This window comes from Syngnathus typhle, linkage group LG1 (genome assembly GCF_033458585.1).
Source record: "Syngnathus typhle isolate RoL2023-S1 ecotype Sweden linkage group LG1, RoL_Styp_1.0, whole genome shotgun sequence".
NCBI classification, from domain to species: Eukaryota; Metazoa; Chordata; class Actinopteri; order Syngnathiformes; family Syngnathidae; genus Syngnathus; species Syngnathus typhle.
The window spans coordinates 22,634,812-22,647,648 of NC_083738.1; the positions used below are offsets into that span (position 1 = coordinate 22,634,812).

Here is a 12,837-nt window from a genome sequence, read left to right on the forward strand (position 1 = left end):
AGCCTTCATGGCCCCATTGCCTTAAACAGCGCTGACAGCTGCTACAACGTGCCAGAATTTTTTGCTGGGCTAAACCAAAAGACAGTCAGCTGGAGGGTGTTTGTTGTAATGCCCCAAACATAGAGATGTTAAAGCCTACGAAATAGAGGATGCCTTTTAAATTATATCAAAATATGCATTTATGTGAGTTAGAACAACTTGGAAAAAATATATACATATATATATATATATACATATATATATATATATATATATATATATATATATATATATATATATATATACATCTCAGAGGAAGAACAACAATGGAAATTTCTAATTTGCCGCAATTATACGTTTTCTTGGTCTGCCTTAAGAAAAGTTCCAAAAAAAAAAAAGTTGCTTAAAGTCCGGCCCGCGGGCCAAATCGGGCTCCCGGGTCAGATTTCATACTGGCGGACGAACACTGACATCTGGTGGCAATGTCTCCTAACTTCATTTCAGCGCTCGAGACAAAAGCAAAAATGCAAATTGTCTTAAGTGACGTCAATTTGCCGCGTCTGGTGCCACAAGATGTGTACCAGTACGTAATGTGCTAAAGACGACGAAGAAAGGTGGTAAAATACCTCAAGTTGGAAATAATGAGGAAAAGGACGAAGAACGTAACGTATTTTAACGTCTCTTTCAACACTGCAAAGAAGGCGAAAGTACCAGCTCGTTTTCCACTTGTTAATTTCCGCGTGCGCCGTAGTGAAAGCCGGCCGCGTGCACGCGCATTACATTCCGTGGCCACGACTGAATTCTTGAAGTGACACCATACGCCGCGCGTGCCGGAGACCCAGTAGCGCGCGTGAGTGTGAAGCAAACAGGGCGGGACTCAGGCCGGCGGACCGCGACGTCGCAGGTCGATCCAAAAGAATCCCCCCGTGGACCCAAAATCGCTCGTGTTGGACTTCGAACGTGATGACCACGGACATTTCTTTTGTTTTTTAAAAGCGTCGCGCACGACGTGACGTAGTTAGTCGATCCATGGCGGACGGCAGCCCGGCTCGAGCGGAAGCTGCGGACGGCAGCTGGAGCGCGACGGCGAGTCCACTGCGGCCCAAGAAACGCCAACAGGAGCCTGGGGCTTTGGGTCACAGCTTCAAGAGGGTGACGCTCACCAAGCCCACCTTCTGCCACCACTGCAGCGACTTCCTGTGGGGGCTGCTGGGCTTCCTGTGTGAAGGTACAGCACAACATGCCGAAGACAGACCGCCACAATCAGTTTACACATTTCTCAAATGCCTTGACTGTCTTCACGGTTTTTTCAAAGGTCCCCTCCTAAAGTCTTCTAATTGCTCGCCGTTGTCCTAAAATGGGTGTTATGTTGGCTGTCTAGGAAGATGTCCTCTCTAAATGTCTTATTGTAGTGTGTTTCGATGTCCTCTTTGGTAATGAGTGTAAAATGTCAAAAATGAATTGTGTGACATTGTCATGCAGATTTTTGAAAGTTGATCTCAATGACCTGAATGATTTTCTTTTAATGAATATTGAGAATGTTATGACTCTTTCAAAGCAGTGAAAATGTGCCGAATTCTTCCCAATTGATTATATGTTCAAACAGCAACCTTTTCAAAACATTTATTATAACGATAAGAAAGACATTTACACACCTTTACATTGAAAAACCAATATTACCCCCCCCCCCCCTTTTTTTTATTATCCATATTACTCGCTTGTGTGGTGGCCGCTTGCTACAAATGGCCGTCCGCCCATACGGACAAAGCTTCTACGGAGTCTATCAACGCCTTCAAATGTCTCTCCTATAATTACGTCTTCAGCATCTCCATTCATGTTCCAACTGCCCCTTTAAATATCGTCAGTTGGGCCTTTAGTTGTTTTGACCACAATTTTTTTACATTGTAATTGGTAACTCACACGTTCTGCATGCGTTTTCTATCATACGCCTGTCTTCATAGGAGGAGCAGAAGGTGAAAGTGTGTTTCTCTATGTGAGAAGCAGTTCTCATGCACTTCTTCTGGTCGTCATGGAAACAGAAGTCTTCGTGTGTGTGTGTGTGTCTTTTTTTTCACGTGATACAAATTGATTGTTGAAGCTGTCACTTGCATAATGACCCTCGACTCTGTTGCCATAGTGAGCAATACGTATGTTGGGCTTCAAATATACGTTGCCATGGGAACATGGTTGGTTTCAAAATGTGCATTACCTGTTGCAGTTAATGTAAGCTTAATGTGTCCTGTGTTGCCTGTGTCAAAATGCGTTCATCTAAATATGTCATGGTGGTCTGTGTTGTTTCAAATGGGGTGTTGCCATGGCAATCTGTGTTATTTTAAATGTCTTCGGCATTTGAAATGCACCTTGTGTTGCCATGGCAATTGGTGTTTTGATTAAAATAAGGTGACATTGCGCTCTGTTCTGGTAGGTGTAGACTGTTTTAAAGCTGTCATCTACTTCTATGATGATACAAACTGTATGTTTTCTTTTTTTTTTCTTGTCATCAGCGTGTAACTTGATGTGTCACGAGAAATGTCTGAAGAGACTTTCCTCGCTATGCTCCAGCATGACGCCCTCTGCAGTACGGGTCAGTAGCAAATTATTGTCATTGTAGTACATCACCTGATGATGCCACCTCCGTGTCCACGCTACCCCTTTACAGGTTCCCGTGGCTCACTGCTTTGGTCCGGACACTCACAAGAGGCGCATATGCTGCGTGTGCAGGAAGCAGACGGAGGGAAATAACGCTCTTCGTTGTGAAGGTCAGCCTGATGCGAGTGGCTCTGCAGCCTGCACAGGGGGTTGCGAGAGAAAAAAAGAGCTGCAACTATTCATCAATTAATGACTTGATGAATCTAGTACTTCTTTCCATGAGTCGTGATGGAGTGACCCTTCGAGCTAAGTTCAGGGTCACCCATGGCAAACATAGGCTGGATGAAGCCCGACTTAAAAGACCCCTTACGGTGGCTACAACGAATAGATTGTATTGCCACCACGCTGGTGAGGTATTGTCCCACCGGAAGAAGGACCCGGGGGACGACCCAGGACACGCTGGAGAGACTATATCTCTCGGTTGGCCTGGGAAGGTCTTGTGATCCCCCAGGGATGAATTGGACAAAGTGGCTCGAGAAAGGGAAGTGACTCGGGATAAGCGGTGGAAAATGAATGGGATTTAATATGTTTGTGGGGGCGTGGGTGGCTGAACCTCCTGCCAACCGAGGTCAAACTGTCTTGATCCGCCACTAATTGTCAATAATTTGATGAATTGTTCCACCTCAACATATTTGCTTGTCCTGGATGCTAAGGGCACTTGCTAACAAGAGATGCTATCCTTCGGCTTTCAGTGTGCGAGCTGCATGTGCACGCCGACTGCGCCGCCTTTACGTGTGCCGACTGTCGCTTTTGTCACGTAGATGGCACTCGGCAGCAGGTCAGTGACCGCCGCTCACCGGGGCAACTTCCAGCACTGGCGACAAAAGTCTGTTTCATTCGGGCAACGAGAGCCCACTTATTTGGTGTATTCCAGCAGGGCATGTTTCAGCACCACTGGCGGGAGGGCAACCTGGCGTCGAGCTCCCGCTGCCATCTGTGCCGACGCTCCTGCAGTTCGTCCGACGTGCTGGCGGGGATGAGGTGCGAGTGGTGCGGTGTTACGGTATGAAACGCCTTTCCAAAGTTGTGCCTATGGGTTGAAGTCAGCAAGTACTTAAGTCCAGAGTATCTTTGCTCTTTGTCGCTAGACGCTTGGTTTGTTTTATTTTTTTTTACTCTGACAGTGTCACGCAGCCTGCCACCTCAGGGTGGCGCCGGTGTGCACCCTGGGCCGTCTGCGCCGCATGATGCTTCATCCCGCCTGTGTGCGCCTCCAATCCAGAAACTTCAGCAAGCACCACTGCTTTCGCATCGTGGAGGGCGGCAGATGGAGAAATGATGAAGGCATGGAGCGTGGCTGTTTAACTGGCACTTGACACAAGATTTGTCGTGATCCTAATTAGCCATGAAGTCTCCGACTCGGAAGCAGGGAGAACAGAATTACGGCCAAAATGTGACACCTTTGTCTTCATTGTAATATTGTTCAGTCAAGCTTCATGACATCTCACACAGATGACAGCGATGACGTGACCAACGTAGCCTCTAAAGATGGTCAGCCAGCAGCGGCCGAGCACGGTCAGTAGTTGCCCGGCTGAACTTGCGCCTTAATGTCCGCATGGAATATGCAACAATGTTAATTGATGTGGGATTTGCGGTACAGGCAAACAGTTTCTTAAGGTCTATGATGGCGACGACGCCCTCAGGCGTGGTCACTTTCGCCTCGTCTCCATCGTCAGAGCCACCAAGAACCAGGAAGTTCTGGTAGGAAGCACCGCAGTCAAGTGTTGTGAAATGTGTGTCAGTTAGATGTCATTTGAACATAGCAGTCACATGCTCAGTGACATTTCAGTCACGCGTCACTGAACATTTCCGTCACGTATATATGGGCTTTACGGCGCAGGAGGCGGCGTTGCGGGCCTTCTACCTGCCAGATGACCCTCAAGATGTCCAGCTGCAGGAAGTGGGCGGACTTGAGCGCGTCCATAGCGACGACATCTTGAATCGTAGCAGCGGCTCACTGAAGGGCGGTGGCGACTCCTGGATGCTAAGGGCCAAAGGTGGCCGTGCCGAGGTCATCAGAGTGTATGACGGAAGCGGCAGGTCAGGCTGCTTCTTTTTCAAGGCACCGGGCGCGCTCGCCGCCCTCTGACAACGGGAAGTCATTGACTGCCTGTGTGCGTTCCAGTTCTGTACCGGATCACGTCAGTGTGTCCGTGTCCGAGGACAGCACGGCTGCGTCCGTCCTCGCCGAGGCACTGGAGCAGCTGAAGCTTCAAGTAGGCGTTTTCAGCCTCGAACCTTTTGCGACAAGAAGGCCGCTGTCACGCGATAACATCAAGGTTCGGCTGTGTTTTACAGAAAGATGACACAACGCAATGGGACCTTCTTGAAGTGGTCATGAGCAGCAAACAAGGTCAGTGAGGCCTGACCGCTGGCTCATCTCCAGGTACAAAGCACACTAAAGGTCATGGCCTCTGTGTCCTCAGTGCAGAAGCAAACGCTGATGCCGCAACAGAACATTCTGGCTAAGCTGCACGACATCAGGAAGGTCAGTCGTGGAGTGATTCTTTATTGCTATTAGCAACAGATAGCATTAGCATGGATCGTCTTCCTCTATTCACTTGTGAAGGTAAAAATAACGATGCGAGTGAAAAAATGTCAATGTCAGCCATGGGAGGGTTGGTCAATTATATGACATGATTGAAATTGGGTGTCAAGACCAGTTTGCATTAGCATAGCTCTGCTAACTGTAGGCTGTCATGTGACATCTTCTGCGTGTCTGCGCGTTTGTTTTCCAGACGTCTCTGCGGCAGATGAACCGGACTCGTTTCTATGTAGTGGAGAGGCAGAACCAGGCGGTGCGTGTGAGGCTGCTGATCGGAGGGCTGCCCCCCCAGCTGTCCAAAGAGCAGTACTGGCAGCTGTTGCAGGAGCAGCTAGCCGTCAAGAGTGAGCGCGCGCCCGCACGCACGTACACGCCACGACGCCGACATGACAGCATCACTTTGTCTTGTCTGCAGCTCACCTGGCCGACATCAGCCATGTGTACCCCAGCCAAGGTGAGATTGTCGCAATAGTAAAAGTTAGCACCCTTACACGTTCCGTGCGTGTGTCAGGCGCGGTGGCATTGCAGTTGTCGTGCTTCTCCGAAGCTGAGCGCGTGTTCATGTTGGCCAAAGACGTGACCGTCAAAGAGAAATCGCTCACGTCGCTCGTCATCCCGGAGATCCAGGTATAGTCATGTGCCCCACTTTATTCAACATTTTCATTTAGGTGTGTTGTGCATATTGGGATATGATATGAGAGCAGTGACCGTGTCATCAGCTGTCAGTTCTGATATTGGGGGAGGAAAAAAAATCGAATCAAACAAAAGGCCAATGCCAGTATGCATCCGAACGACACTTCTGGGTGCAGCTGTCGCTGTTGATGTGCCACTGCAGCTCAGGCAGCTGAGTGAGGATGTGCGGCCCCTGCTGGTGTTTGTCAACACAAAGAGCGGCGGCCTGAAGGGCAAAGAGCTTCTGTACGCCTTCCGCAAGATTCTCAACCCACACCAAGTCTTTGACCTCTCCAACGGTGGACCGCTGCCGGGGTGACTCATTGGCGGCATGGCGATCAACCTAACATTTGAGACGGCCAAGTTGACGGTTTTGTGTGCGCGTGCGCAGCCTCCACACCTTCCGGGATATTCCCAGCTTCCGGGTGTTGGCGTGCGGGGGCGACGGCACAGTGGGCTGGGTGCTGAGTGTGCTGGAGGAGCTGCGACACCAGCTGGCCTGTCGGGAGCCGCCCGTTGGCATCCTGCCTCTCGGAACAGGTCGTGCAGAGTGTCTGCGTCTGTGGGTGTATGCGAGTGCGCTCGAAATGAGCTCTTGAGCGTGGTCCACATGGACACACTGGGCGTTCAAATACGACCGTTCCTCCTAAAGGTAACGACCTGTCCCGTGTCCTGCGCTGGGGCGCTGGCTACAGTGGCGACGACCCGTCTCACATGCTGGCCTGTGTGGACGAAGCGGACGAAGTTCTGATGGACCGCTGGACCATCCTGCTGGATGCGCAGGACCTAGCCGAGAACAGCGCCGACAGCTTCCTGGAAGCGCCCAAGGTGTGCCCGCCCGCCTGCTTGCGTCGAAGCACAGCATTCGCTGCAAACGTACGGCCGCGTCAACCTTATCGTCGCAGATCGTTCATATGAACAATTACCTCGGAGTGGGCATCGACGCCGAGCTCAGCCTGGACTTCCACCAAGCCCGTGAAGACGACCCTGAGAGGTTCAGCAGCAGGTACGGCGCAATCATCCCGTCCCCAAAAAAGTCTTTTCCAAACGGTGACCACCGCCCGCCCCCAAGCGATCAGTTCCCGTCAGCCTTTTTTGGGGGGGTTGGGCCCATTGGCTGCCAGGTTCCACAACAAAGGCGTGTATGTCAAGGTGGGCCTGCAGAAGATCAGCGCCACCCGCAGTCTGCACAGGGAACTGCAGCTGCATGTGGACGGACGCAATGTTGCGCTGCCCAACATCGAGGGCCTCATCTTCCTCAATATTCCCAGGTGAGGATGAGCACGTACCCCGCAACCCCATGACCTCACTCTGCGCCTCGCCCGTCCTCAGCTGGGGCTCTGGTGCCGACCTGTGGGGTGCAGAGGCGGACTGCCGCTACAGCAAGCCGAGCGTGAACGACGGCCTGCTGGAAGCGGTTGGCGTCACCGGAGTGGTTCACATGGTGAGCGGGTGGCTGCGCGGCAACCGTCGCAGCTCAGCGGACATCTCCGTTCTTTCCGCAGGGCCAGGTGCAGAGCGGCCTGCGTTCTGGCATTCGCATCGCCCAGGGAACTTACATGCGGGTGGCGCTCAAGAAGGCTTTCCCCGTGCAGGTGGACGGGGAGCCGTGGCTGCAACCTCCAGGGCACATCATCATCTCCGCCGCTGGACCCAAGGTTTACTCACCCGCATGCCTCCTGACGCAAACTCTTTTGAGAAGCATTACTTTGGAACGCATGACCTGAGTTTGGATTTGGGCTCGATACTTTATTCCGTCAATTCAATGCAATGTAGCGAAAAGGAATGGTCACGTTCAGCAGATTAGGGCAGTTTGGTGATCTCTGGTGTCCTACCTCCAGGTGCGTATGTTGCAAAAGTCCAAAGACAAGCACGGGAAGTCGCCGCCGGGTGGCGGCAAGGACGGGCGCTCGGGAAACTCGGCCTTCTCAGAGGGATGCTCGGAAAGCTCGGCCTCCTGGAACGGGCGCTGGGGAAACTCGACAGTAGTCGACCAAAGTGACGCCCAAACTGAAAACGGCTGTCTGGATTCCATACCGACCGGCTGGGACGACATCTGCTACATCGACAAAAGTGACCTGACTTGAAAGGCATGCGCTCAAAGGAAGTAAATAGTCGGAGAATGAAGTTGTAACTTTCAAATTCACGCGAGAGAGAAAAAAGTGACGAGAGGCGAAAGAAGACAAAATACATGTGCGTAAATGACAGGGATCCAATTGGAATGGTGAGGCTACAGCCAGTGGAGATCCAGAAGGTAGAGGATTTGAATTACTCGGGGTCCAGAGCAACGGAGAGTGTGGAAAAGAGGTGAAGAAGCGCATCGGAGCAGCAGCCCTGATCAATTTGTTGCCTGAGGCAAGATTTTTTTTCTTTTTTTTTTCCCCAAAGTCTGCTTTATTGTCAACTTCTTCACATGCCGAGACACACAAAGAGATCGAAATTACGTTTTCTCTATCCCACGGTGATGAGACATATTACACGATAGACATACAAGTAAACGACGCAATGTAAAAAACAAGAAGGCACAAAGAATAATAAGAGTAATAATAAATAATAAATAAACAGATAACACAACAAATAAGAGCCAGTGTGCATACAGACAGTATTTTCCCTGGATTCCCCTGGCCAGGTGGTGTGCGGTGTATGTACCAGACAGACTCGCGGCGGGCTCGACTATGGGGCTTAACGTCTCGCAAACATTTCCGCAAACATAGTACATTGGATTCACAAAAAGATGTACTCGTTGGCTCCCTGCTGTGGCCAAACATTGTACATTGGATTCACAAAAAGATGTACTCGTTGGCTCCCTGCTGTGGCCAAAATGTTATGACTAGGGTACAATTATGTAGCTAGCCATGACTGAAATGCCATTTCATTTGAAATAAAAAGGAGCTCATGACTATCAACAAGTTTATTTGAATCAAATGTATGAGTTAGAACAACTGAGAAAGAAAATAATAATTAAAAAAAAATACATACAATATCATTTAAAATGGATTGATTGATTAAGATCAGGGGATGCTTTGAGAATAATTGTCAATTTTTGTCTATGTGAAGCCCTTTGAGACTGCTTGTGATTTAGGGCTATACAAATAGACTTGACTTGACTTGACTTGATTGATTTTGGCTGTTACAAGTTTATCTGATTGACAGAACGTGTGCAATCACTACCTAAAGAAAAGTAGTCAAGGGAAATGTGCTTTCGGCAGTTTGCAAACATATTTTATTAAGTTTAGTTTAGTTTATTGTTTAGCACATATTATTATATCAATAACTGTGCAAGGAGGGAGACGAAGCCTAGGGCTTGTAAAGAGCTCCACTCCTTCTATTAAGGAGGCGCTAGTCTTGTAATCATATCAATCAATGCTTTTGCTAGTTTGCAAACTTATTTGATTAAAGCTGCGTTAAACATATATAATCATATCCATATAATCTTCAGTAGCGGAGTGCTCGTGCAGGGTGGGCGCTGAGGAACGCGCAGGCAACGCCATGAACTTATTTTCGACAAAGTGTTGTGGAACAGGATGTACCATCGGTCCAGACAGGGAGGATGGAAGGAGAATACCTCTCATCGGTCCAGACAGAGAGAACACCTTATCTGAGCATCTGGGCCGGTGAGGAACGAGGATAACAACTCGTCCTGGTGGTCCAGACCCAACCGCCGGACAGCCGAGGCCGGACACCTGCACTCGGCAGCGAGGAACACCCAAACGAGGAGGAGATGGCCATCGACCAATCACCACACAATCTTTTGCATGCTTGAATATTCATATCGTGTTTCCTTAAAACCGGGCAACCCAGGCGCCTGTATTAGTTTGCTTTGTCAGGAATAAACAATTGGTAAATTCGGCCTAAGCGATCTACCGGTCTTCTCTTTGACAGAACAAACTCGCAAAATTGTCAGGCGTGTCAGTGTGTGTGCATTAGGACATAACTACTCTTGTGTTAAGTGTTGATGGCAATTTGGAGTCAGATCAATGACCAAAATCCGTAGCCTAACAATTTCTTGGTGTCAAGAGAAGGGTAATTGACAAAACCCGCGGTCTGTCCAGGTCATCAGACAGTTTGTCTGGGACAGCTGTCTCCCGGTCGGCGAACCGCTCGGGAATAAGGGCACAACGTTGAGCTGGTACGACGTCTCCTCAACCCTGAGCTCATCACCGATAAGGTAAGCAGAATACCTGTAACTATGTGTCGAAATTCTGCAAATTGAAAGAGGAGATTTAAAAGGAGACTGTCGTTCAGGTCAAATAAGATGTGCAAGAAGGTAAGGTACATACGGCGAATAAGTTTGCAACTTATGTGTGTAACGTGTACGGTAAAGTCAGGGACTTGCGCGGATAGGTTAGGGACCGAATAGTGCTTCGTCGTGGCGGACAAGAGTGCGGTGACGATCGTATTCAAATAGCTGGGGTGTTTGTGAGATCCCCGAGGAGAAGTGAGGCCTCCTCAAAAAGTATCCGGTGATAACAGTTCCTCCTGTGAGAGATCAGACCGCTAAAATGTCCAAAATGAGCAACCGAATTTTAGTGTGTGTGATGATGAGAGGAATGAATGGAATGAGATTGAAGGGTTGTATGCTGAAATTCTGAGTGGCTTTGATCAAAAGGGAGTGGCGAAGGAGCGCACGAGACATAGAAAAGCCTTTGCCAAATTGGAAGCTGACAAACTGTTTCAGGGCTTCCCAACAGCTTGGGACATGGGACGCCCTCATATTAAGAAAGACAATATGAATATTCAAGCAGGCCAAACATTGCGTGATGATTGGTGGATGGCCATCTCCTCCTCGTCTGGGTGTTATTGCTGCTGAGTGCAGGTGTCCGGCCTCAGCTGTCTGGCGGTTAGGGACGAGCACCAGGGCGAGATCTTATTCTCCTTCCTCGCCGACCTCTAGATGTTCAAATGAGGCGTCCTCCCTGTCTGGGACATCATGTTCCACCAACACTTTGTCGGAAATAAGTTCATGCAGTGGCCTTCACTTTCCTTAGCGCCCATCATGCAACTACTGAAGATTCCATTGATAGGATTAGGAGTCTAGCGTAGCCTGAATAAAATATGTTTGCAAACTGCCGAAAGCACATTTCCCCGGAGTATATTGGGGACTATGTCTTGTCACCGTGGGATAGTGGGAACGTAATTTCCATTTCTTTGTGTGCATGTGAAGAAATGGACAATGAAGCAGACTTTGACTAAGTAGCATCACTATGTTCCTCGCTCGCTGACAGTGACAGCTGAAATCTCCGCGCTAGCTGTTTTTCCGTATCCTCGCCCTGAACCACGACGTCGAACAATCTTTGTTTTCAGGTCGCTTGCCGGTGGTTTGGAGGCTCCCACGTTGCCGCTCTGAATTCAGAGGAGATGCAAAGGGGAGAAGAGCTTGCAAGTGGCCGGCCGGTGTGTGTTTGTGTCATGATCTCGGCGGACGCATGACTCTCGCGGCGAGCAAGCATGAGAATGGAGATTTGCAGTCCATCACTTTGCCAACAGCAGTCATGACGATGATGCAACCTTGGCATGAAAAACACTTGCTGGAGTGGGGTCGAGGGAAGTCGAGGGCTTCAGCTTTGCCTTTGTCCTCTGATGCAAAGGCACAGGACTGTCAAAGGTGCGGACCGCGGGCCGGATCACAAAGCGAGCCATTCGTTTGAAGGCTTTGAATTCTGACCATGTCGCTCACGCTGGAGCGAAACGGACGTTCTGTCTTTATGAGTGCGATTCCAAACGTTGACATCGCAATATTCTAATATGTATACATAACATATATAATATAAAATACTCTATGTATACATAATATAACATATCTATCTATCTATCTATCTATCTATCTATCTATCTATCTATCTATCTATCTATCTATCTATCTATCTATCTATCTATCTATCTATCTATCTATCTATCTATCTATCTATCTATCTATCTATCTATCTATCTATCTATCTATCTATCTATCTATCTATCTATCTATCTATCTATCTATCTATCTATCTATCTATCTATCTATATGTACACACACACACACACACACACACACACACAGACATATGTACATATATATGTATCATACATATACACATATATAAATATATATACATATATGTATTGCTTTTTATGTATTTATTTCTTTAGAATCCACTTCAAAGAGTGTGTGTTTGTCAATACTCATTTTATGTTATGCAACCTCTGCATAAACGATAACAAAGTCAAGCATGACTTTTTTCAGATCGATAAAAAGGAATTGACAAAATTAAATATATATATACATTTATATATATATATATATATATATATATATATATATATATATGCGTGCGTGCGTGCGTGTGTGTGTATTTTTTTTTTTTTTTTAATCCACTTGAAAGAATGCGTGCCAATACCGACTTTATCTTATGCAACCGATGGACGAACTATAAGAAACGACACTCAAGCATGATTTCTTTTTCAGATCAGAAGACAGGTACTTTATTGTGACGATTTTAAGCCGACTCCAAAAAAAGCGTGGCGCGCCATTTTGCACATTTGGCTGACTCATTTGCCTGTGTCTTGAACTACTTGACTGATGACGGACGGCAGTCATAAAGTTGGTCGCCTTGCAACAACTTGCAAGCCTTCACAGACGCTTTGACATCAAGCTAAGCGCGCGTGGGCTCCGCGTGTCAAAGTGGCGTGACGTCACGCACCTTGCGCCTAGTAGGGAGCGCTCGCGTCCGATCGTCACTTGATTCGCTTGTTGAGTCGGAGCAGCCAGCCAGCCTGTCAGCCAGCCAACCAACCTGCCAACCAACCAACCAACCAACCAGCCAGCCAGCCAGCCAGCCAGCCAGCCAGCCAGCCAACCAACCAACCTGCCAACCAACCTGCCAACCAACCTGCCAACCAACCAGCCAACCAACCTGCCAACCAACCAGCCAGCCAGCCAGCCAGCCAGCCAACCAACCAACCTGCCAACCAACCAGCCAGCCAGCCAGCCAGCCACCAGTCTCTCTCTGTCTCTC

General features: G+C 48.6%; 1 protein-coding gene across 5 annotated transcripts; it reads left to right on the top strand.

The window, feature by feature from the left end:
- The first annotated feature begins 531 nt into the window (after positions 1-531).
- Positions 532-8,957, top strand: LOC133156950 (diacylglycerol kinase theta-like). Of its 5 annotated transcripts, none has more exons than XM_061283100.1 (23): positions 535-1,207; positions 2,484-2,563; positions 2,639-2,738; positions 3,321-3,406; positions 3,503-3,631; positions 3,753-3,912; positions 4,081-4,143; positions 4,229-4,329; positions 4,469-4,668; positions 4,754-4,844; positions 4,927-4,981; positions 5,055-5,116; positions 5,367-5,517; positions 5,589-5,627; positions 5,685-5,800; positions 6,009-6,160; positions 6,237-6,385; positions 6,498-6,673; positions 6,751-6,851; positions 6,970-7,116; positions 7,178-7,289; positions 7,351-7,503; positions 7,687-8,957. In XM_061283100.1, exons 1-23 carry the CDS (start codon positions 1,009-1,011, stop codon positions 7,930-7,932), a joined length of 2,868 nt encoding a protein of 955 aa, XP_061139084.1. In that variant the 5' UTR covers positions 535-1,008; the 3' UTR covers positions 7,933-8,957. The 5 variants fall into 5 exon arrangements, with proteins under 5 accessions (XP_061139118.1, XP_061139084.1, XP_061139093.1 ...); XM_061283109.1 differs by having other exon boundaries at positions 3,506-3,631; XM_061283134.1 differs by lacking the exon at positions 7,687-8,957 and having other exon boundaries at positions 532-1,207; positions 6,998-7,116; positions 7,351-7,491.
- Positions 8,958-12,837: the final 3,880 nt, after the last annotated feature.